This window comes from Mustelus asterias, chromosome 7 (genome assembly GCF_964213995.1).
Source record: "Mustelus asterias chromosome 7, sMusAst1.hap1.1, whole genome shotgun sequence".
Lineage (NCBI taxonomy): Eukaryota > Metazoa > Chordata > Chondrichthyes > Carcharhiniformes > Triakidae > Mustelus > Mustelus asterias.
The window spans coordinates 141,780,578-141,806,877 of NC_135807.1; the positions used below are offsets into that span (position 1 = coordinate 141,780,578).

At 44.6% G+C, this 26,300-nt stretch overlaps 1 protein-coding gene across 1 annotated transcript in view; it reads right to left on the bottom strand.

Annotated features, from left to right (window-relative positions):
• Positions 1–26,300, bottom strand: part of avl9 (AVL9 homolog (S. cerevisiase)) — a 208,910-nt gene that overhangs the window by 151,054 nt on the left and 31,556 nt on the right. The window contains exons 5-6 of the mRNA XM_078216972.1: positions 21,402–21,491; positions 2,277–2,343 (exon numbers count right to left, since the gene is read on the bottom strand). Coding sequence (XP_078073098.1) covers positions 2,277–2,343; positions 21,402–21,491 — 157 coding nt within the window. The remainder of the gene's footprint in view (positions 1–2,276; positions 2,344–21,401; positions 21,492–26,300) is intronic.

Genomic DNA, 26,300 nt, shown 5'->3' on the forward strand with positions numbered 1-26,300 from the left:
GATACAGTGAAAAGCATTGTTTCTTGCGCGCTATACAAACAAAGCATGCTGTTCATAGAGAAGAGAGTGCAGAATGTAGCGTTAGTCATTTTTTTAAATTCATTCGTGGGACATGGGCATCATTGGCTGGCCAGCATTTATTGCCCATCCCTAGTTGCCCTTGAGAAGGTGGTGGTGAGTTGCCTTCTTGAATCGCTGCAGTCCATGTTCTGTGGGTTGACTCACAGTGCCATTGGGGAGGAAATTCAAGGATTTGACCCAGCGACTGCGAAGGAATGGCGATATATTTCCAAGTCAAGGTGGGGAGTGGCTTGGAGGGGAACTTGCAAGTGGTGTAGATGGAAGTGGTCGTGGGTTTGGAAGGTACTGTCTAAAAATCTTTGGTGAATTGCTGCAGTGCATCTTGTAGATAGTACACATTGCTACTACTGAGTGTCGGTGGTGGAGGGAGTGCATTTTTGTAGATGTGGAGCCAATCAAGCGGGCTTTGTCCTGGATGGTGTCAAGCTTCTTTAGTGTTGTTGGAGCTGCACCCATCCAGGCAAGTGGGGAGTATTCCATCACACTCCTGACTTGTGCCTTGTAGATGGCGGATAGGCTTTGGGGAGTCAGGAGGTAAGTTACTCGCTGCAGTATTCCTAGCCTCTGACCTGTTCTTATATCCACTATGTTTATGTGGTGAGTCCAGTTGAGTTTCTGGTCAATGGTAACCCCAAGAATGTTGACAGTAGGGGATTCATTGATGATTACACCATTGAATGTCAAGGAATGGTGGTTAGAGTGTCGCTTATTGGTGATAGTCATTGCCTGGCATTTGTGTGGCGTGAATGTTACTTGCCACTTGTCAGCCCAAGCCTGGATATTGTCCAGGATATCTGAGTTGTCGTGAATGGTGCTGAACATTGTGCAATCATCGGCGAACATCCCCACTTCTGACCTTATGACAGAGGGAAGGTCATTGATGAAGCAGCTGAAGATTGTTGGGCTAGGACACTACCCTGAGGGACCCCTGCAGAGATGTCCTGGAGCTGAGATGACTGACCCTCCACAATGACAATCATCTTCCTATGTACCAGGTATGACTCCATCCAGCAGAGTTTGCTCCTGATACCCATTGATTCCATGGCTAGGTTGTAGAGAAAGATCAACTTAATGCAACGTAGGTCCATTCAAAAGTCTGATGGCAGCAGGGAAGAAGCTGTTCTTGAATCGGTAGGTATGTGACTTCAGACTTTTGAATCTTTTTCCTGACAGCTGGTAGAAGTGTGTGTGTCTGGGGTGGGTGGGGTCCTTAATTATGTTGGCTGTTTTGCCGAGACAGCGTAGATAGAGTCAATGGATGGGAGGTTGGTTTACGTGATGGATTGGGCGACATTCACGATCTTTTGTAGTTTCTTTTACCTGTCTGAAGCTATCTAACCGTCTCAGATATCACACCCCATGAATCTATAGGTATGAGTGACTACAACAGTTCTTGGAAATTCTCATATTCAGCCTTAAGTCACTGTCTTTTGCGCAGTGTCCCTGATACTTGGACCCTTTTCTACTTTGTCATATGGTGGGGATGCAAGATGGGCCTCCTGCCATTATCACAGATAGAACCCGTAGAGTGCAGTAGGAGGTTGTTTGGCCCATTGAGTCTGCACCAACTTTCTGTCAGAGTATCTTACCCAGACTCTGTCTCCTGCTCTATCCCCGGAACGCCACACATTTACCGTGGCCAATCCACCTAACCTGCACATCTTTGGACTTTGGGAGGAAACTGGAGCACCCAGAGGAAACCCACGCAGAAATGGGGAGAATGTTCAAACTCCAAACACAACCACCCCAAGGCCAGAACTGAATCCGGGTCCCTGGCGCTGTGAGGCAGTGTCAACCACTGTGCCACCATGCTGCCCATGGAGATGGAGCCACCCATGAAGGAAACAGCACCATTATTCAAGAATTTGAAAACATAATCATGCAATTCATTTGTGCGATATGAATGGTAGGTTTGAAATAAATTGGTCGGTCGATTTTGAACTGGTTGCTGGTTATTGATTGGTAGCTTATTTTAACTGCCCAGTAAATGGAACTGGTTTTCAAGTGGTTTCAACATCTGACTGAATAAATGCCACACAAATTCATCATGGTTAACAACATTGTGGCTATTTAAGGAGCTGGAGCTCTGTTTTTTTTGCCCTGTGAATGTGAAACCACAGACATGGAAAATAAATAGACTGATTCTGCCTACAAGCTTGTTCCTTCAAAACATAAGGTGATTTTAATTCACTTACCCAAGGAAGCCTGGGACCCTTCTAATGCATTTCCTCCTAAAGAACTGTTCATGTGTTCATAAAGTTCCTAGTTTAATCATTAAAAAAGGTAAACATTTTACATACTGAAGACATCTAACCACTACGCAAGATAAGCGTTCCACTTAATCCAAATAACAGATGGACTTAATATTTAACACTTTTAAACACTGCACACAAAATGCACACAAAATTATCACAAGTGCATGATGAAAATCCATCACTAAACATGTTATATCTGATATTACGTATCTGTGCAATCTTGCATATTTCATTGCATTTTTGAAGGATACTTCCATTTTAAAAATCTACACATTAAGAAATTTAGTGCCATGACAAACTTTGCTGTGTTTAAAGAAGCAAAATTAAAGAAAAATTAACCAAACATTTTTTCCTGAAAAGGCAGGTCAAGATTACCATGGAGGAAATAAAACACAAGAACTAAAAATGAAAATATACTTCCAGCACTGATACAATATTGGAAAAATAAGAGCTTTTCAGGACTCCTCTCGTGGAATTTTTATCCAAGTCAGCATAAACAAGACTAAATTGGTATGGTTATTACCTAGAAGTGGAAATGGAAAACAGAAGATGCTTGGGTTGAATAAGAGCATTATTTTCATCCAAGGACAGATGATGAGAATATTCATTGGATAAACGTATGCTTATTATTTTCAGTCTCTACGAGTCATTAGAATCCATCAAAAGATTCAGGAGGTGACAACATATTCAAGGGAAAGAAGAAAAATGTGGAGCTGGCACTGTAGTTTGCAAGTACAGTCAAGAGTGCCTTTTCTAGGAGCTTTGAAACAAAGGAGGGATAATACCGGAGGAGAGGGAGCCATCTACAATGTTAATATTTAGAAAGGGAAGTTTGGTGGTCAGCAGCTTAGTGAGATGGAGATCGAGGAAGCAGGAGTTTTATCTAGTAGTCCAGATAAGCTCAGAGAGGCCATATTGAAGGAAAGAGGATTGAATACCGCGAAGGGAGGAAGTAGCTTGCGTGAGCTGGGGGCCAAAAGGAGGCAATGCAGCATAAGTAGCTGGATAAATGGTCTTGATATTAGTGACGAAGAAATTTCATACTTTTTGGTGGAGTGAGGGGTGGAAGAGGCAAGGCAGACAGGTGTGAGAAGCTGGGTGGTAGGGAAAAGAAGCATTTTATGATTATTTTTAATCTCAAATTTACTCCAGGACCAGTGAGCAATTTTGGTAAAAGAAAATGAGAACTGATAGCGCTTGATGCGGTACGACCAGATCTGCTGATGGATGGCTAAACCAACTGCATAACAAGTGCACTAAATATTAGGTCATATCAGTATTGGTATGGTTTATTAATTGTAGTTTAATATCATTGATAAAGCTTTTTTTAATATTGGCAAGAAGGTTTACAATCAGTAGTATGTTTTAATAGCAGCAACAAGATTGTTACTTGGTAAGTAAAGAAATGGCAGGACTGCTCCAACCTTGAGACTGTATATCCTGTACTATGTGGGAACCCCAATATCCTGGATAACCATTTGCACAGGTTGCAGAAGCTCCGGGTTTTTGGAACTTGAGCAGTAGTGGCATCATATCCGTGAGGTTGAGAGCTTCATGGATAGCACAGTTATAGATTTGGTCACACTGTAGTTTAAGAATATGCAGTGGCAGAGGCTGGACAGCCAAAAAGGACAAGACAGTTAGTACAGGGGTTTCCCAAGTGCATCCCACTTCTCGAACAGTATTCCATTCTGAATACTAATCAGGATAACTATTCTCCTGTTAAATGCATCCAAAGCATTGGAACCACGGGTGGCTGAACTGTACAGGGGTACAAGCAAGAATGGAAGAGCAATAATGATAGATGATTCTACAGTTCGAGATGTAAACAGGTGTTTTTGCGGCTGCAGATGTGAATACAGGATGGTATTTTACCTTCCCCCGTCATAGACCTCAGAGTGGCTGCAGAACATTCTGGAGGGAGAGTTAATAAGCCAAATGCCATGGTCCATATCAACATAGAACATAGAACAGTACAGCACAGTACAGGCCCTTCGGCCCACGATGTTGTGCCGAACCTTTTCCGAAACCAAGATCAAGCTATCCCACTCCCTATCATTCTAGTGCGCTCCATGTGCCTATCCAATAACCGCTTGAATGTTCCTAAAGTGTCCGACTCCACTATCACAGCAGGCTGTCCATTCCACACCCCAACCACTCTGAGTAAAGAACCTACCTCGTACATCCCTCCTATATCTTCCACCACGAACCTTATAGTTATGCCCCCTAGTAACAGCTACATCCACCCAAGGAAATAGTCTCTGAACGTCCACTCTATCTATCCCCCTCATCATCTTATAAACCTCTAAGTCACCTCTCATCCTCCTCCGCCCTAAAGAGAAAAGCCCTAGCTCCCTCAACCTTTCCTCATAAGACCTACCCTCCAAACAAGACATCATCCTAATAAATCTCCTTTGCACTCTTTCCAGTGCTTCCACATCCTTCTTATAGTGAGGTGACCAGAACTGCACACAATATTCCAAATGTGGTCTCACCAAGGTCCTGTACAGTTGCAGCAGAACCCCACGGCTCTTAAACTCCAACCCCCTGTTAATAAACGCTAACACACTATAGGCCTTCTTCACGGCTCTATCCACTTGAGTGGCAATATCAGTACTAACAACTTGGGTGGAAAAGGGATGAAGTCCTATGGGCAGATTTTGAGTTAATTAAGACGCTAACAAGCAGGATGTTACAGTAATAATCTATGGACTACTCTGTGCTACGTGCTAGTGAACATTGAAACAGGAGGCTAGTGCAGACAAATACTCGGCAGGAAGACGGTGCAGTGGGGAAGGCTTTAGATTTCAGGGCATTAGACCATTTCTAGAGAAGCTGAGAATTGTACAAGTCAGACGGTTTGCACCTCCAGAGCCAGGACAAATATCCTTGCCAGGTGGTTTGCTAATCCTGTTGGGCAGGGATTTAAATGATTTGACAGGAGGATAGAAACCGAGGGTGAATTCAGAAATTGAGATGAAAGGCAAAAAATTAGTGAATTGGGCAGAAAGGCAGAGGAAACAAAGGTTAGAAAATGATGAAGTGTTTGGTAATACACAAGGATATATACTTAAATGTAACGTGTACAGCAAACAAAACAGAAAGTTGAGGGCACAGATAGAAACATGGCAGTATGATACTAAAACTATTACAGAGACATGGCTTAAAGAGGGCCAGGAATGGCAAACAACATTGCTGTTTACAGGATTTTCAGATGAGATAGAGAGGGAGATAATAATGGAGGGGAAGGTGGCAGTTCTAGTTAAAGATACAATTACAACTGTGAGGAGAGATGATATGTCAAAAGGATCATCAATTGAGGCCATATACTTTGAGCTAAAGAGCAAAAAAAGGCAGTCACACTACTGGGAATGTACTATAAAAATGTTCTGATCAAAGTTGTTGAACTCAATGTTCACTTCCCCCACCCCACTTCCATTTATTTTATTTCATTGTTTCTTTTCAGCTCATTCATCTATTTTTATCATCCTTCTTTCTCACTTCTATTTTTCCACTTCTCCATTCCCAATCTCTTTCTGCGCCCCCCCCCCCCCCCCCCCCCACCCACCCTCCAGGGCAACTGTCTTGACCATCTGTACCTCTGTTCTGCCATTCATATATTCTAATCACTTAATGGACACTTTTAGCACCTCTCCCAGCCTTCTTCATCCTCATTTACATTCCCTTCGTCCTATTACAGCACCTGCCTCCAACCATCCTCATAGTATAAATACTTTGATTTTCTTTGCTCTTAGCTCTGACGAAGGATCATCCAGAGTCGAAACATTGGCTCTATTTTCTCTCCACTGATGCAGTCAGACCTGCTGAGATTTTCCAGCATTTTCTGTTTTTGTTTCAGATTCCAGCATCCGCAGGGCCTAGTCTCCAGGGAGCAGGCAGAGGGCACAGTAGCAGCAGCACCGTGAGTAGAATCTAACTTACCTCGGGGATCTGCAGCCTAGCCTCCAGGGAGCAGGTGCAGGACAGAGGTCAGAGGTCAGTGGGCGGAGCAGCAGCTGCTGAGAATATCAATCTAACCTCCGGGAAAAAACCCTGAAAAGTGATGTCACAGAAAAGCTGTGACTTGATTGGCTGGTCAGAAATCTGTGCTAAATTTGAAAGAGAACACTGCAAAACTAAAGAAAACAAAACTAATTAAGTGAATTAATTAAGCAGAGATGACTGGGTAGGTGATGTGCTGTAGTTGTATCATGTGGGAGCTGACAGATCCCATTGCGAACTGCAGTTAACACACCTGCAGCAAGTGTTGGTTGTTCAAAGAACTTGGGCTCAGAATTGACGAGCTGGAATCCGAGCTTCAGATGCTGCGGCACATCCGGGAGGGGGAAGTTTCCTGGACACTTGGTTTCAGGAGGCGGTCACACCCGGTAGATGAGGTACCTCTAAATTAGTCGGTGGTCAGGGACAGCAGGGTGAGACTGCAAGTGAGGCAGGTAGGGGGATCCTGAATTCAGGAACCGAGGAGCCTCAGCTCTTGACCTTGTCCAAGAGGTACGAGGTATTAGTCCCTGTGTGGATGAGGGAAAGGGCTGTAGGGAGGATGAACTAATCGACCACTGCACCATGATACAGGGGGCCATTCAAGAGAGGAGCAAAAGGACAAATGGTAGTTGTAGGGGATTCTATAATTAGGGGGACAGATAGGACTCTTTGTAAACCAGATCATGAATCCCGCATGATAGGTTGATGCTCGGTGCCAGGGTAAGGGACATCTCTGACCGGCTTGAAAGGATATTGGAGTGGGAGGGGGAGGATCCGGTTGTTGTGGTCCACGCTGGGACAAACAACATAGGCAAGACTAGGAATGAGGACCTGTTTGGGGGCTATCAAGCCCTAGGGGCTAAATTAAAGAACAGGTCCTCAAGGGTTATAGTCTCTGGATTACTACCCGAGCCACGTGCAAATCGGCACAGGGTTGAGAAAATTAGGGAAGTTAACATGTGGCGAAAGGAATGGTGCGGGAAAGAGGGGTTCCATTTCATGGGGCATTGGCATCAGTATTGGAACAGGAGGGATCTGTACCACTGGGACGGTCTTCACCTGAACCGATCTGGGACCAGTGTTCCAGCGAACAGGATAAATAGGGTAGTCACAAGGACTTTAAACTAACAAGTTGGGTGGAAGGGAAGACTAAAACTACGGGAAGTATCACAGTTAATGGAAAGCAAAGCAGCAGGTTAGCATGTGGAGAGAAGATTTCAACAACATTGAAAATTAGGAAAAAAGTTAAAAGGATGGAGAACTCAGGAGAAATTAACGGAGGTGTTAGGATTCAAAAAGGTACAAAAACTAGCATAGGAGCACTTTATCTGAATGTTCGTAGCATTCAAAACAAGGTAAATGAGTTGATGGCACAAATCATCGTGAACGAGTATGATTTGGTGGCCATTACACAGACATGGTTGCAGGATGGTCATGACAAAGACAAAGGGTAGCAGTGTAAGGGTGCTTTTCTGAATGGGAGGCTGTGACCAGCGGTGTTCCTCAGGGATCAGTTCTGGGACCTTTGTTGTTCGTAATATATATATATATATATATATATATATAAATGATTTGGAGGAAAATGTAGCTGCTCTGATTAGTAAGTTCGCAGATGACGCACAGATTGGTGGAGTTGTGGATAGTGAAGAGGATTGTCAACAAGATAAAGCAAGATATAGACTAGTTGGAGACTTGGGCAGAGAAATGGCAAATGGAGTTTAATCCGGACAATTGTGAGATAATGTATTTTGGAAGGTCCAATGCATGTAGGAATTATACAGTAAATGGTACAACCCTAAGAGTATTGACAGGCAGAGAGATCTGGTGTACATGTCCACCGATCACTAAAAGTGGCAACACAGGTGGTTAAGGTAAAGACAGCATACGGCATGCTTGCCTTCATCGGTCGGGGCATTGAGTATAAAAATTCGCAGGTCATGCTGCAGAACCTTACTTAGACCTCATTTAGAATAATGTGTACAATTCTGGTTGCCACACCACCAGAAGGATGTGGATGCTTTGGAGTGGGTACAGAAGAGGTTTACCAACATGTTGCCTGGTCTGGAGGGTATTAGCGATGGAGGAGTTGGATAAACTTGGTTTGTTCTCACTGTAATGATGGAGGTTGAGGGGTGACCTGATAGAGGTTTACAAGATTATGTGCAGCATGGACAGAGTGGATAGTCAGATGCTCTTTCCGAGGGTAGAAAAGTCAAGTATCAGGGGACATAGGTTTAAGGTGCATGGGGAAAAGTTTAGAGGAAATGAATGAGGCAAGTTTTTTTTTACAGAGGGTGATGAATGTCTGGAATGCGCTTCCCGGAGAGGTGGTGGGAGCAGGTACGATAGCGGTATTTAAGGGGCAACTAGACAAATACATGAATAGGATGGGAATGGAAGGATACGGACTCCGTAAGTGCATATGGTTTTAGTTTAGGCAGGCATCATGATCGGCGCAGGCTTGGAGGGCCGAAGGGCCTGTTCCTGTGCTGTAGTGTTCTTTGATTTTTGACTGGGAGTTAAATATATGGGATATCAGACTGTTCGGAAGGACAGATAGGAAGGTAAGGAAGGTCTGATATTTAAGGATGACATCAGAGCGGTAGTGAGAGATGAGATAGGTTCTATGGGAAAAAAGATTGAATCCATTTGGGTGGAAATTAGAAGTAAAGAGAAAAAGTCACTGATAGGTGTAGTCTATAGGCCACCAGATAATAATATGGGCAAGCAATAAACAAAGAAATAACTGATGTATGTAAAAATGGTACAGCAATTATAATGGGGGATTTTAATCTACATGTCGATTGGTCAAACCAGGTCAGTCAAGACAACCTTGAAGAGGAGTTCATAGAATGTATCCACGATAGTTTCCTTGGACAGTATGTAATGGAACCTACGAGGGAGCAAGCTATCCTAGATCTGGTCCTGTGTAATGAGACAGGAATAATTAATGATCTTACAGTTAAGGATCCTCTCGGAAGAAGCGATCACAATATGGTTGAATTTAAAATATAGATGGAGCATGAGAAGGTAAAAATCCAATACCAATGTCTTGTGCTTAAACAAAGGAAACTACAATGGGATGAGGGAGGAGTTGACTAAGGTAGACTGGGAGCAAAAACAATTGAGGAACAGTGGAGGACTTTCAAAATGATTTTTCACTGTGCTCAGCAAAAGTATAGACTAGTGATAAGGAAGAAAGGAAAAGAAAGAGGAAAAGGAAAAGGAAGAAAGGAAGTAGGAAGAGAGATAATCAGCCATGGATATCTAAAGAAATAAAGGAAGGTATCAAATGGAAAGAAAAAGCATACAAAGTGGCAAAGATTAGTGGGAAACTAGAGGATTGTGAAATCTTTAAAGTCAACAGAAAACCATGAAGAAAGCTATAAAGAAAAGTAAGGTGGATTATGAGAGTAAACTAGCTCAGAATATAAAAACAGAGAGCAAAAGTTTCTACAAATATAAAAAGTAAAAAAGTGGCTTAGGTAAACATTGGTCCTTTAGAAGATAAGGGGGATGTAATAACTGGAAATGAGAAAATGACTGAGACATTGAACAGGTATTTTGTGTCGGTCTTCACAGTGGGAGACACAAATAACATGCCAAAAATTGATGACAAGGCGGCTATGGCATGTGAGGACCTAGAAACTATCACTAAAGAGGAAGTGTTGGGCAAGGTAATGGGGCTAAAGGTAGACAAGTCTCCTGGCCCCATTACTATAAGAGATGGCAGGGAAAATAGCAAATGTGCAAGTGGTGATTTGCCAAAATTCGCTGGACTCTGGGGTGGTTCCCGCAGAGTGGAAAACTGCAAATGAGTCCCACTGTTTAAAAAAGGAGGTAGACAAAAAGGGGGTAACTATAAGCTGGCTAGCTTAACTTCTGTAGTAGGGAAAATGTTTGAATCTTTCAAGGAAGAAATAACGAGACAACTGAATGTAAATTGTCCCATTGGGAAGATGCAGCATGGGTTCATGAAGGGCAGGTCACGTTTGACTACTCTGGTGGAATTCTTTAAGGACATTACGTGCGCAGTGGACATTGGGGAACCGGTGGATGTGGTGTATCTGGATTTACAAAAGGCAGTTGACAAGTGCCGCACCAAAGGCTGCTGTGTAAGATAATGGTGCACGGTGTTATGGGTAATATATTAGCATGGATAAAGGATTGATTAACTAGCAGGAAGCAAAGAGTGGAGGTAAATGGGTGTTTTTCTGGTTGGCGATCAGTGACCGGTGGGTGTGCCTCAAGGATCAGTGTTGGGACCACAATTGTTTACAATTTACCTTGATGATTTGGAGTTGGGGACCAAGTGTAATGTGTCAAAATTCGCAGATGACACTAAGATGAGTGCAGAGCAAAGTGTGCAAGAGGACACTGAAAGTCTGCAAAGGAATATAGATAGTCTGAGTGGGCAAAGGTCGAGCAGATGGAGTACAAAGTTGGGAAATGTAAGGTCATCCATTTTGGTAGGAATAACAGCAAAATGGACTATTGTTTAAATGGTAAAAAATTGCAGCATGCTGCTGTGCAGAGGGACCTGGGTGTCCTTGTGCATGAATCGCAAAAGGTTGGTTTGTAGGTGCAGCAGGTAATCAAGGCGGCAAATGGAATTTTGTCATAGATGGTAACTAGTGGCGTGCCGCAGGGATCGGTACTGGGGTCTCAACTATTTACCATTTATATAGACGATCTGGAGGAGGGGACTGAGTGTAGGGTAACAAAGTTTGCAGACGACACAAAGATAAGTGGAAAAGTGAAGCGTGTGGAGGGCGTAGAAGGTCTGCAGAGATTTGGACAGGCTGAGTGAGTGGGCGAGGATCTGGCAGATGGAGTATAACGTTGACAAATGCGAGGTTATTCACTTTGGAGGAAATAATAGCAAATTGGATTATCTAAATGGAAAAAAATTACAACATGCTACGCTGCAAAGGGACCTGGGGGTCCTTGTGCATGAGACGCAAAAACCCAGTCTGCAGGTGCAACAGGTGATCAAGAAGGCAAATGGGATGTTGGCCTATATCGCAAGGGGGATAGAATATAAAAGCAGAGATGTCTTGCGGCATCTGTACAGGGCATTGGTGAGGCCGCAGCTGGAATACTGTGTGCAGTATTGGTCCCCTTATTTGCGGAAGGATATATTGGCCTTGGAGGGAGTGCAGAGAAGGTTCACCAGGTTGATACCAGAGATCAGGGGTGTTGATTATGAGGAGAGACTGAGCAGATTGAGTTTGTACTCGTTGGAATTTAGAAGACTGAGGGGGGGATCTTATAGAGACCTATAAGATAATGAAGGGGCTGGATAGGGTAGAGGTGGAGAGATTCTTTCCACTTAGAAAAGGAAGCTAGAACTAGAGGGCACAGCCTCAAAATAAAGGGGGGTCAGTTTAGGACAGAGTTGAGGAGGAACTTCTCTCAGAGGGTGGTGAATCTCTGGAATTCTCTGCCCATTGAAGTGGTGGAGGCTACCTCATTGAATATGTTTAAATCACGGATAGATGGATTTCTGATCGGTAAGGGAATTAGGGGTTATAGGGATCAGGTGGGTAAGTGGAACTGATCCACTTCAGATCAGCCATGATCTTATTGAATGGCAGGGCAGACTCGAGGGGCTAGATGGCCTACTCCTGCTCCTATTTATGTTCTTATGTTCATTCATTGCTAGAGGGATGGAGTTTAAAAACAGGGAGGTTATGCTGCAGCTGTATAAGGTGCTGGTGAGGCCACACCTGGAGTACTGCATACAGTTTTGGTCTCCTTAGAACCATAGAAAATTACAGCTCAGAAACAGGCCTTTTGGCCCTTCTTGTCTGTGCCAAACCATTTTTTGCCTAGTCCCACTGACCTGCACTTGGACCATATCCCTCCACACCCCTCTCATCCATGAATCCGTCCAAGTTTTTCTTAAATGTTAAAAGCGTTTACCATTTTATCCGGCAGCTCATTCCACACTCCCACCACTCTCTGCGTGAAGAAGCCCTCCCTAATATTCCCTTTAAACTTTTCTCCTTTCACCCTTAACCCATGCCCTCTGGTTTTTTTTCTCCCCTAGCCTCAGCGGAAAAAGCCTGCTTGCATTCACTCTATCTATACCCATCAAAATCTTATACACCTCTATCAAATCTCCCCTCAATCTTCTACACTCCAGGGAATAAAGTCCCAACCTATTCAATCTCTCTCTGTAACTCAGCTTCTCAAGTCCCGGCAACATCCTTGTGAACCTTCTCTGCACTCTTTCAACCTTATTTACATCCTTCCTGTAACTAGGTGACCAAAACTGTACACAATACTCCAAATTCGGCCTCACCAATGCCTTATATAACCTTACCATAACACTCCAACTTTTATACTCGATACTCCGATTTATAAAGGCCAATGTACCATACGCACTCTTTACGACCCTATCCACCTGTGACGTCACTTTTAGGGAATTCTGTACCTGTATTCCCAGATCCCTCTGTTCAACTGCACTCTTCAGAGTCCTACCATTTACCCTGTACGTTCTTCTTTGGTTTGTCCTTCCAAAGTGCAATATCTCACACTTGTCTGCGTTAAATTCCATTTGCCATTTTTCAGCCCATTTTTCTAGTTGGTCCAAATCCCTCTGCAAGCTTTGAAAACCTTCCTCACTGTCCACTACACCTCCAATCTTTGTATCATCAGCACTTGAGAAAGGATATACTGGCACTGGAGGGGGTGCAGGGGAGATTCACTGGGTTGATTCCGGAGTTGAGGAGGTTGACTTATGAGGAGAGACTGAGCAGACTGGGACTATACTCATTGGAATTCAGAAGAATGAGGGGAAATCTTATAGAAACATATTATAAAGGATATAGATAAGATAGGAGCAGGGAGGTTTTCCACTGGCAGGTGAAACTAGAACTAGGGAACATGGCCTCAAAATAAGGGGGAGCAGATTTCGGACCGAGTTGAGGAGAAATTTCTCACTCAATTCACACTCAAAGGTTGTGAATCTGTGGAATTCCCTGCCCAGTGAAGCAGTTGAGGCTACCTCATTGAATGTTTTTAAGGCAAGGATAGATTTTTGAATAGTAATGGAATCAAGGATTATGGTGAATAGGCAGCTAAGTGGAGCTGAGTCCATGAAAAGATCAGCCATGATCTTAGATGGCCTACTCCTGCTCCTAGTTATGTATTTTGCTTGTATCTCATATCTGACTAACTTGATTGCATTTTTTGAGGAAGTAACAAGAATGCTTGATAAAGGTGAGACAGTTGATGTGGTCGACATGGATTTTAACAAGGTCACACATGGCAGACTGGTTAAAAAAAGGTAATGGGATCCAGGGAAATGTAACAAGCTAGACACAAAGTAGCTCAGTAGCAGAAATCAAAGATTTAGCTTTGCAGCTGGAAGGCTGTTATCTGTGGGGTTCTGCAGGCCCCCATCTTTTATATTAATAATTTAGACTTGAATGTTGGGAGCATGATCAATGACATGTAAAATGGCTGAGAGAATCATGGGGGGGGGGGGGGGGGGGGGGGGGGGGAGAAAGCTGTCCACTTCAGGGAGATATCAATGGACTGATCAGGTGGGCAGAAGAGCGGCAAATTGAATTCAACCCGGAGAAACGTAGGGTAATGCATGTAGGGAGATCAAACACGGTAAAGAGGGAGGATACTGAGAGGTGATGAGCAAGCGAGGGACACTGAAGTGCATTTTTTTTATCGTTCATGGAATGTGGGCCAACATTTACTGGCCCATCACTGAGGGCACTTAAGAGTCAACCACATTGCTGTGGATCTGGAGTCACATGTAGGTCAGGCCAGATAAGGACAACAGATTTCCTTCCCTAATGGACATTAATGAACCAGGTGGGTTTTTATGACAATCAACAAAGATTTCATGGTCATCATTAGACTGATAATTCCAGATTTTTATTCATTTCAAATTTTATCTCCTATGGTGGGATTCAAATCCAGGTCCCCAGAGCATAAGCTTGGATCTCTGATTAACCAGTCCAGCGACATTACCACTATGCTGTCTCCCTTAAATGTCTACAGATCCCCAATTTGATTAAATTTTTTCAAGGTAATTGATGAGGGAGTGGCTGTAGATGTAGTTTATATGGACTTTAGTAAGGCATTTGACAAGGTCCCACATGGCAAACTGGTACTAAAACTAAAATCATGTGGGATTCGGGGTGGGCTGGCAAGATGGATACAGAAATGGCTCGGTTTAGGAGACAGAGTAGCGGTGGAAGGGTGTTTTTCAGAATGGAGATCTGTAGCTAGTGGTGTTCACAGTAAGAGTTTTAACAACACCAGGTTAAAGTCCAACAGGTTTATTTGGTAGCAAAAGCCACTAGCTTTCGGAGCGCTGCTCCTTTGTCAGATGGAGAGGAAATCTGCTCTCAAACAGGGCACAGAGACACAAAATCAAGTTACAGAATACCGATTAGAATGCGAATCTCAACAGCCAGCCAGGTCTTAAAGATACAGACAATGTGAGTGGAGGGAGCATTAAGCACAGGTTAAAGAGGTGTGTATTGTCTCCAGACAGGACAGCCAGTGAGATTCTGCAAGTCCAGGAGGCAAGCTGTGGGGGTTACTGATAGTGTGACATAAACCGAACATCCCGGTTTAGGCTGTCCTCATGTGTGCGGAACTTGGCTTTCAGTTTCTGCTCAGCGACTCTGCGCTGTCGTGTAGGCCACCTTGGAGAACGCTTACCCGAAGATCAGAGGTTGAATGCCCGTGACCGCTGAAGTGCTCCCCCACAGGAAGAGAACAGTCTTGCCTGGTGATTGTCGAGCGGTGTTCATTCATCCGTTGTCGTAGCGTCTGCATGGTTTCCCCAATGTACCATGCCTCGGGACATCCTTTCCTGCAGCGTATCAGGTAGACAACGTTGGCCGAGTTGCAAGAGTAGGTACCGTGTACCTGGTAGATGGTGTTCTCATGTGAGATGATGGCATCCGTGAGAAACTCAACGCACATGGAGCAGTTGAACCATAAGCACTCCTCGTCACAATGGATGTCTCAGCACTCGACACCAGCATCCCCCACGATGATGGCATTGCTGCAACGGCCTCAGTACTCAAGGCCAACAACTGCTAGTTTCCAGATGCAATTTTACAACTCATCCGCTTCATCCTGGACCACAATGTCTTCACCTTCAACAACCAGTTCTTCATCCAGACACACGGAACAGCCATGGGGACCAAATTCACACCTCAATATGCCAACATCTTCATGCGCAGGTTCGAACAAGACTTCTTCACCGCATAGGACCTTCAACCGATGCTATACACTAGATACATCGATGACATTTTCTTTCTTTGGACTCATGGCGAACAATCACTGAAACAACTCTATCATGACATCAACAAATTCCATCCCACCATCAGACTCACCATGGACTACTCTCCGGAATCGGTTGCATTCTTGGACACACGCATCTCCATTAAGGACGGTCACCTCAGCACCTCACTGTACTGCAAGCCCACGGATAACCTCACGATGCTCCACTTCTCCAGCTTCCACCCTAAACACGTTAAAGAAGCCATCCCCTACAGACAAGCCCTCCGTATACACAGGATCTGCTTGGATGAGGAGGATCGCAACAGACACCTCCAGACGCTGAAAGATGCCCTCATAAGAACAGGATACGGCGCTTGACTCATCGATCGACAGTTCCAACGCGCCACAGCGAAAAACCGCACCGACCTCCTCAGAAGACAAACACGGGACACGGTGGACAGAGTACCCTTCGTCGTCCAGTACTTCCCCAGAGCGGAGAAGCTACGGCATCTCCTCCGGAGCCTTCAACATGTCATTGATGAAGATGAACATCTCGCCAAGGCCATCCCCTCACCCCCACGTCTTGCCTTCAAACAACCGCACAACCTCAAACAGACCATTGTCCGCAGCAAACTACCCAGCCTTCAGGAGAACAGTGACCACGACACCACACAACAGCAACCTCTGCAAGACGTGCCGGATCATCGACATGGATGCCATCATCTCACGCGAGAACACCATCTACCAAGTACACGGTACCTACACTTGCAACTCGGCCAACGTTGTCTACCTGATACGCTGCAGGAAAGGATGTCCCGAGGCATGGTACATTGGGGAAACCATGAAGACGCTATGACAACGGATGAATGAACACCGCAAGACAATCACCAGGTAAGACTGTTCTCTTCCTGTGGGGGAGCACTTCAGCGGTCACGGGCATTCAGCCTCTGATCTTCGGGTAAGCGTTCTCCAAGGCGGCCTTCACGACACACGACAGCGCAGAGTCGCTGAGCAGAAACTGATAACCAAGTTCCGCACAAGAGGACGGCCTAAACCAGGATGTTGGGTTTATGTCACACTATCAGTAACCCCCACAGCTTGCCTCCTGGACTTGCAGAATCTCACTGGCTGTCCTGTCTGGAAACAATACACATCTCTTTAACCTGTTCTTAATGCTCCCTCCACTCACATTGTCTGTATCTTTAAGACCTGGTTGGCTGGTGAGATTCGCATTCTAATCAGTATTCTGTAACTTGATTTTGTGTCTCTGCCCTGTTTGAGAGCAGATTTCCACTCCATCTGACGAAGGAGCAGCGCTCCGAAAGCTAATGGCACTTGCTACCAAATAAACCTATTGGACTTTAACCTGGTGTTGTTAAAACTCTTACTGTATTTACCCCAGTCCAAAGCCGGCATCTCCACATCATGGCTCGTGGTGTTGCACAGGGACCAGCGGTGGAAGCTCTGTTGTTTGCAGTATAAATAAATGATCTGGAGAAAAGTTTGGGGGGTGGGGGGGTGTCTGATTAGTAAGTTTGCGGATGACATGAAGATTGGTGGAGTTGCTGATAGTGCCGGGGGATTGTCAGAGGATACAACAGGATATAGATAGATTGAAGATTTGGGCACAGAAATGGCAGTTGGAGTTTAATCCAGACAAATACGAGGTGATACATTTTGGAGGATCAACATTCGGTGTGAATTGTACTGTAAATTTCAGAACCCTTAGGAACATTAACATACAGAGAGACTTGGGCAACAGTTTCTTAAAAGTGGCAACATAAGTGGCCGAGTTGACTATAAGGAGGATGTGGAAGCGCTGGAAAGAGTGCAGAGGAGATTTACCAGGATGCTGCCTGGTTTGGAGGGTAGGTCTTATGAGGAAAGGTTGAGGGAGCTAGGGCTGTTCTCTCTGGAGCGGAGGAGGCTGAGGGGAGACTTAATAGAGGTTTATAAAATGATGAAGGGGATAGATAGAGTGAACGTTCAAAGACTATTTCCTTGGGTGGATGGAGCTATTACAAGGGGGCATAACTATCGGGTTCATGGTGGGAGATATAGGAAGGATGTCCGAGGTAGGTTCTTTACGCAGAGAGTGGTTGGGGTGTGGAATGGACTGCCTGCAGTGATAGTGGAGTCAGACACTTTAGGAACATTTAAGCGGTTATTGGATAGGCACGTGGAGCACACCAGGATGACAGGGAGTGGGATAGCTTGATCTTGGTTTCAGATAAAGCTCGGCACAACATCGTGGGCCGAAGGGCCTGTTCTGTGCTGTACTGTTCTATGTTCTATGAAAGCATATGGCATGTTTGCCTTCATCAGCCAGTTCAACGAGTATAAGAGTTGGGAGCTATATAATGCGGCGACAATAATCTCTCCCTCAATGTCAACAAAACGAAGGAGATTGTCATCGACTGCAGGAAGCGTAAAGGAGAACATGCCCCTGTCTACATCAATAAGGACAAAGTAGAAAGGATCGAGAGCTTCAAGTTTTTAGGTGTCGGTTGGAAAGAGTGCAGAGATTCACACGGATGATCCCAGGAATGGTAGGCCTGACATACGATGAACGTCTGAGGATCGTGGGATTGTATTCATTGGAGTTTAGGAGGTTGAGGGGAGATCTAATAGAAACTTACAAGATAATGAACGGCTTAGATAGGATGGACGTAGGGAAGTTGTTTCCATTAGCTGGGGAGACTAGGACGCGGGGGCACAGCCTTAGAATAAAAGGGAGTCACTTTAGAACAGAGATGAGGAGAAATTTCTTCAGCCAGAGAGTGGTAGGTCTGTGGAATTCATTGCCACAGAGGGCTGTGGAGGCCGAGACGTTAAGCATCTTCAAGACAGAAATTGATAAATTCTTGATTTCTCGAGGAATTAAGGGCTATGGGGAGAGAGCGGGTAAATGGAGTTGAAATCAACCATGATTGAATGGTGGAGTGGACTCGATGGGCCGAATGGCCTTACTTCCGCTCCTATGTCTTATGGTCTTATGGTGTCCAGATCACCAACAACCTGTCCTGGTCCCCCATGCCGACACAATAGTTAAAGCCCACCAATGCCTCTACTTCCTCAGAAGACTAAGGAAATTTGGCATATCAGCTACGACTCTCACCAGCTTTTACAGATGCACCATATTCTGGTTGTAACACAGCTTGGTATGGCTTCTGCTCTGCCCAAGATCGCAAGGCACTACAAAAGGTCGTGTATGTAGCCCAATCCATCACACAAACCAGCCTCCCATTCATTGATTCCGTCTACACTTCCCGCTGCCTCGGCAAAGCAGCCAGCATAATTAAGGACCCCACACACCCCAGACGTTCTCTCCTCCACCTTCTTCCTTCGGGAAAACGATACACAAGTCTGAGATCACGTACCAACCGACTCAAGAACAGCTTCTTCCCTGCTGCTGTCAGACTTTTGAATGGACTTCCGTTGCATTAAGTTGATCTTTCTCTACATCCTAGCTATGACTGTAACACTACATTCTGCACTCTCTCATTTCCTTCTCTATGAATGGTATGTTTTTGTCCGTATAGCGCGCAAGAAACAATACTTTTCACTATATGTTAGTACATGTGGCAATAATAAATCAAATCTTGGTTAAGCGGCATTTGCAGTTTTGGTCACCACACTATCAGAAGGACGAGGAAGCTTTGGAGAGAGTGCAAGGAAGGTTCACCGGGATGTTGCCTGGTCTCAAAGGTGTTGACTATGAGGAGGGGTTGAATAAACTAGGATTGTTTTCACTGGAAAGACAGAGGCTGAGGGGAGATCTAATAGAGGTCTATAAAATTATGAGAGGCATAGACAGGGTGGATAGTTAGAGGCTTTTTCCAAGGGTGAAAGTGTCAATTACAAGGGGGCATAAGTTCAAGGTGAGAGGGGGAAAGTTTAAGGAAGATGTGCGGAGGAAGTTTTTCACCCAGTGTGTGATGGGTGCCTGGAATGCGTTGCCAGAGGAGGTGGTGGAAGCAGGCATATTAGAAACATTTAAGAGGCATTTGGATGGGTACATGAATAGGGAGGGAATAGAGGAATACGGACTGAGTAAGCGCAGAAGGTTTTTTTTTTAGTTTAGTAAGGGGACGGCTTGGTGACAGTGATTAGCACTGCTGCCTCACAGCGTCGGGATCCAGGTTCAATTCCAGCCTCAGGTGACTCTCTTTGTGGAGTACATTTTCCTCGTGTCTTCGTGGGTTTCCTCCAGGTGCTCAGGTTTCCTCCCACAGTCCAAAAACGTGCGAGTTAGGGTGATTGGCCATGATACATTGCCCCTTGTCAGTGGATTCGGAGGGTAAATATGTGGGGTTACAGGGATAGGACCTGGGTGGGATTGTTGTCAGTGCAGGCTCAATGGGCCAGATGGCCTCCTTGTGCACTGTAGATTCTATGATCATGATTGACACAGGCTTGGAGGGCTGCAGGACCTGTTCCTGTGCTGTACTTTTCTTTTCTTTGTTGCTCGTTAGTAGCAGGACAGCTTAAGAAGGCATATGAAACACTTTCCTTTATTAGCCAAAGCATAAAATATAAGATCAGGGAGGTTACGCTGTAGCTGTATAACACGAGTTAAGCTACAACTTGAATATGTGCAGTTCTGGTCACCTCATCACGGAATGGATGCAATTGCACTGGAGAGGATACACAGGAGATTTGCGACAATGTTGCCAGGACAAGAAAATTGCAGCTGTGAGGAAAGACTGGAGGGACAATGGTTGTCTTCTGGGGGGAGGGGGCTGGGCGTGTGTGCGCACGTGTATATAGGAGGGTGGGGGGGGGTTACTGTATGTGTGTGTGTGTATAGAAAGTGGGGGGAGGCGGTGAGTGTGTGCGTGTGGTGCAAGTGCACATACACTTTTTTAAAAAATTAATGTTTAATGTTGTGTCAAACATTATCCTTCCAAAATTTGCTCATTGCCCCCCCCCCCAAAGTTTGAGAAACTGAAATGCCTGCCTTAGTTGGAAACTTGAGTGGGGTTCAGGGTTGCAGAGAATGAGAATTTAAGAGAAAGCTAAGATAGGTAAGACAATATCCAATCCTTAGAGAAGAGGAAAGTCCGAGAACATGAAGCGAGACCAAGATGTGATTTGGTAATAGAGCCAATCCATCCTTATGGCAGTTTGGGTGGGAGAGATGGAATATGGGAAATACAGTATGGCAGACAGATTTTAGTAAGGAGCATGTTGAGCCAAGTTTCTACTAAAGCCAAGCGATCATCCACAATGAAGTTGTAAATGACATGGATCTTGTTGAAAAATGAATGGAAGTTTTGGTGGGAAACATGTAGGGGGCTGAGATTGTTGATCTGTAAGAAGTCTCACAACACCAGGTTAAAGTCCAACAGGTTTATTTGGTAGCACAAGCCACTAGCTTTCGAAGCGTTGCTCCTTCATCAGGTGAGTGGGAGTTCTGTTCACAAACAGGGCATATAAAGACACAAACTTAATGGTTAGAATGGCATTCCAACCATTATTTTATAAATTGAGTTTGTGTCTTTGTGCCCTGTTTGTGAACAGAACTCCCACTCACCTGATGAAGGAGCAGTGCTCCGAAAGCTAGTGGCTTGTGCTAACAAATAAACCTGTTGATCTTTAACCTGGTGTTGTGAGGCTTCTTACTGTGTTTACCCCAGTCCAACGCCGGCATCTCCACATCATTGTTGATCTGTGACAGAGCCCAAATATTTGGTGAGGGGAATGGAAAGTAGGTTGGGGAGATGCAAATGAAGATGCAATTTATTTTAACATTTTCATTAATAAGGTCTATGTACTTAAAAGCACAATAATCCTCACCTTTAGGATGGAAATCTGTGAAAAATCTTTCTCCTCAAAGTAAGCATGTGTGATGAGCTGCAATTTTGCTTGAAGCAACCCATAAAGTGGCTGGTGAGAAGAAATGACAACAAACATCATCGCAGTGTCAGCAGTTTAGTATAAACTAGTTACTCAACAATCAAAACAGCAGTTACGCAAGTAATTTCTATCATGTGCCCATCCTAAAAAATACACAAATGCTAAATGACAGCCAGAGTACATTGAAGCTTTAGATAACCCATGGCGTTAGGTCTCTACATTCTACAGACAGCAGATTTAACACATTCTATCTTCAAATTTGGCACAAAAATTAACTTGAGATAAATAAAACTTTGTAACAAGACCGGTAACATAATCCCAAATATAATCTAAATTGCACTTTGAGTTTCCGGAAGGAAAAGTTAAAATGCAGCAATGCCATGAAGTGGTGGGTCACAGGGTTACAAACACATCCACATAACAAGTTCTGGCTCTCAATTATATCAGAAAAAGATGCAAAGAGAAGGGTCAAACCATTTTCAATTTGGCGAGGAGGGTTCACTTGTGTTCCCAGGTTTCATTTTTCAGAATAAAAAAGTCAAAAGCACATTGATATAGATCTTCTGATCTCCCCTCTGGTTTGCAATGCAGTTTTCTTTCTTTCCCAGGACTCAAATGACTATGACAAAGGTAAATTATGCTTCAATACACCTCTCAACCTGTCAGCAGCCTTTGACAGTTGACCAGACCATCCCCTCCACTATCATCTATTTGGGTGGAGCCCCTCTCACCTGGTTTCATTTCTAATTGTGCCCAGAGTAGGCTTCACTTTCTATTACTGCAGCCTTACCTCTCGCACCCAAAGGATCCATCTTTGGCCCCCTTCAATCTCTTATCTAGATGCTGCTGCTTGACAAAATCATCTTAAAGCTCAGCAATAGTTTTTCTGTGTATGAGGAGCAAATATGCAAGGAGATTACAGATAGCTCCAAGAAAAGTAGAGTGGTAATAGTAGGGGACTTTAACTTTCCCAACATTGACTGGAACAGCAATAGCAATAGAGGCTTGGATGGAGAGAAATTTGTTGACAGTAATAAGGAGGAATTTCTCATTCAGTATGTGGAATTCAGGAAATTCCAGCGGAACTAGGAATTTCAGAGTAACTGTATTGCAGTGTTAATGTAAGTCTTACTTGTGACGAATAAATAAACTTGTACTTTAACTCCACTTGGAGTACTGTGCCCAGTTCTGGTCGCCTCATTACAGAAAGGATGTGGAAGCCACAGAAAGGGTGCAGATGAGATTTACAAGGATGTTGCCTGGATTAGGTGGCATGCCTTATGAGGATAGGTTGAGAGAGCTAGGTCTTTTCTCCTTGGAGAGGCGAAGGATGAGGGGTGACCTGATAGGTGTATATAAGATGTTGAGGGGTATTGATAAGAGTGGATTCTCAGAGGCTTTTACCCAGGGCTGAAATGGTTGCCACAAGAGGTCACAGGTTTAGGGTGCTGGGGAGTAGGTACAGAGGAGATGTTAGGGGTAAGTTTTTCACTCAGAGGGTGGTGGGTGCGTGGAACCGGCTGCCGGTAGTGGTGGTGGAGGCGGCGGATTTGATAGGGTCTTTTAAGAGACTTTTGGATAAGTTCATGGAAGTTAGTAAGATAGAGGGTTATAGGTAAGCCTAGTAGGTAGGGACATGTTCGGCGCAACTTGTGGGCCGAAGGGCCTGTTTGTGCTGTAGCTTTTCTATGTTCTATGTTCTAGAACTGGATGGCCCAACTAGAGAAGGGGAAAACTTGACCTCCTCGTGGAAATAAGGAAGGACAGATGACAGAAGTGAGGGATCACTTTGGGACCAGTGACCATAATTCCATTAGTTTTAAGATAACTACGGAGAATGATAGGTCTGGCCCAAAAGATAAAATTCTAAATTGGGGCAAGACCAATTTTGATGGTATTAGACAGGAACTTTCAAAGGTTGATTGGGGGAATCTGTTGACAGGCAAAGGCACAGCTGATAAGTGGGAGGCTTTCAAAAAAGTGTGTTAACCAGGGTTCATGGTAAGCACATTGCTTTGAGTGATGGACAAGGCTGGTAGAAGTAGGGAACACTGGGTGATTCAGGATATTGAGGCCCTGGTCAAAAAGGAGAAGGCATATGACATGCATAGGCAGCTGGAATCAAGTGGATCCCTTGAAGAGTATAGAGGGTGTCAAAGTAGAGTTGAGAGAGAAATCAGGAGGACAAAAAGGGGACATGAGATTGCTTTGGCAGATAAAGCAAAGGAGAATCCAAAGAGCTTCTACAAATACATAAAGGGCAAAAAAGTAATTAGGGAAAGCATAGGGCCTCTTAAGGATCAACAAAGTCATCTGTGTGCGGATCCACAAGAGATGGGTGAGATCCTAAATGAATATTTCTCATCGGTATTTACTGTTGAGAAAGGCATGAATGTTAGGGAACTTGAGGAAACAAATAGTAATGTCTTGAGGAGTGCACATATAACAGAGGTGGTGGTGCTGGAAGTCTTAAAGCGCATCAAGATAGATAAGTCCCTGGAACCTGATTAAATGTATCCCAGGATGTTGTGGGAGGCTAGGGAGGAAATTGCGGGTCCCCTAGAAGAAATACAAAGAACAAAGAACAATACAGCACAGGAACAGGCCCTTCGGCCCTCCAAGCCCGCGCCGCTCCCCGGTCCAGGATTGAATCCTGAATCCAGGATCCCCGCCCAATTTTCCAGCCTATCTACATACCAATATCCTATCCACCGAGCTGTCCCTCACAGCTACGATGCTTTGTTCATTACAACCTATTAACTCACCCCCACCCCCCCATTCCAGACCATGTGATCTCCAGGGAGAGGCGAAAACCCAGAGTGAAAAACCCCAGGGCCAATATGGGGAAAAAAAATCTGGGAAATTCCTCTCCGACCCCCTGAGGCGATCGAAACGAGTCCAGGAGATCACAATGGCCCCGATCGGAAAATGCTTCCCAACCCTAATCATTTCCACTTCCACGAATACCATATGAATTCCCTGCCCCCGAGACAGGTTCCCAACTATCCGCAGTCTCGCTCTGTACTGGCACCAGCAAGATGATCATAGAATGAAGCCTTGAAACGAGAAACAAGGAACAATTAGCCCGCGCCGTTCCCTGGTCCAAACTAGACCACTCTTTTGTATCCCTCCATTCCCACTCCGTTCATATAGCTGTCTAGATAAGTCTTAAACGTTCCCAGTGTGTCCGCCTCCACCACCTTGCCCGGCAACACATTCCAGGCCCCCACGACCCTCTGTGTGAAATATGTCCTTCTGATATCTGTGTTAAACCTCCCCCCCTTCACCTTGAACCTATGACCCCTCGTGAACGTCACCACCGACCCGGGAAAAAGCTTCCCACCGTTCACCCTATCTATGCCTTTCATAATTTTACACACCTTGAAATATTTGAATCAACAGCCACAGGTGAGGTGCCTGAAGATTGGAGGGTAGCAAGTGTTGTGTCTTTGTTTAAGAAGGGTTGCAGGGATAAGCTTGAGAACTACAGACCGGTGAGCCTAACATCTGTAGTGAGTAAGTTGTTAGAAGGTATTCGGAGAGACAGAATCTACAGGTATTTAGAGAGGTAAGGACTGATTCGGGACAGTCAGCATGGCTTTGAGAGTGGAAAATCACATCTCACAAATTCAATTGAGTTTTTTGAAGGGGTAACCAAGAAGATAAATGAAGGCAGTGCAGTTGGCAATGTCTACATGGACTTGAGCAAGGCCTTTGATAAGGTAGCCATGATGTGGAGATGCCGGCGTTGGGCCAGGGTGGGCACCTGATGAAGGAGCAGCAGCCCGAAAGCTCATGATTCCAAATAAACCTATTGGACTTTAACCTGGTGTTGTGAGACTTCTTACTTTGACAAGATCGATTGTTGCATAAGGTTAAATCTCACAGGATCCAGGGCGAGGTAGCCAATTGGGTACAAAATTGGCTTGATGACAGAAGACAGAGGGTAGTTGTAGAAGATTGTTTTTCAAACTGGAGGCCTGTGACCAGCGGTGTGCCTCAGGGATCAGTGCTGGGTCCACTGTTATTGATATTAATGATTTGGATGAGAATTTAGGAGGCATGGTTAGTAAGTTTGGAGATGACACCAAGATTGGACAAAAGGTTATCTAGGATTGCAACAGGATCTTGATCAATTGAGCCAGTGGGCCGATGAATTGCAGATGGAGTTTAATTTAGATAAACGTGATGCATTTTGTTAGATCGAATCAGGGCAGGACCTACTTAGTTAATGGTAGGGCGTTGGGAAGTTATAGATTCAAGAGATCTAGGAGTACAGGTTCATAGCTCCTTGAAAGTAGAGTCACAGGTGGACAGGACAGTGAAGAAGGCATTTGGCATACTTGGTTTCATTGGTCAGAACCTTGAAAACAAGAGTTGGGGCATCTTGTTGAAGCTGTGGAAGACATTAGTAAGGCCACACTTGGAATATTGTGTACAGTTCTTGTCACCCTATTATAGAAAGGGTATTATTAAACTAGAAAGAGTGCAGAAAAGATTGACTAGGATGCTACCAGGACTTGATGGCTTGAGTTATGAGGAGAGGCCGGATAGAATGGGACTTTTTTCCCTGAAGCGTAAGAGGCTTAGGGTGACCTTAAAGAGGTCTATAAAATAATGAGGGGCACAGATCAGCTAGATATCTTTTCCCAAAGGTAGGGGAGTATAAAACTAGAGGACATAGGTTTAAGGTGAGAGGGGAGAGATCCAAAAGGGTCCAGAGGGGCAATCCTTTCACACAGAGGGTGCTGAGTGTCAGGAACGAGCTGCCAGAGGTAGTAGTAGAGGCGGGTACAATTTTGTCTTAAAAAACATTTAGACAGTTACATGGGTAAGATA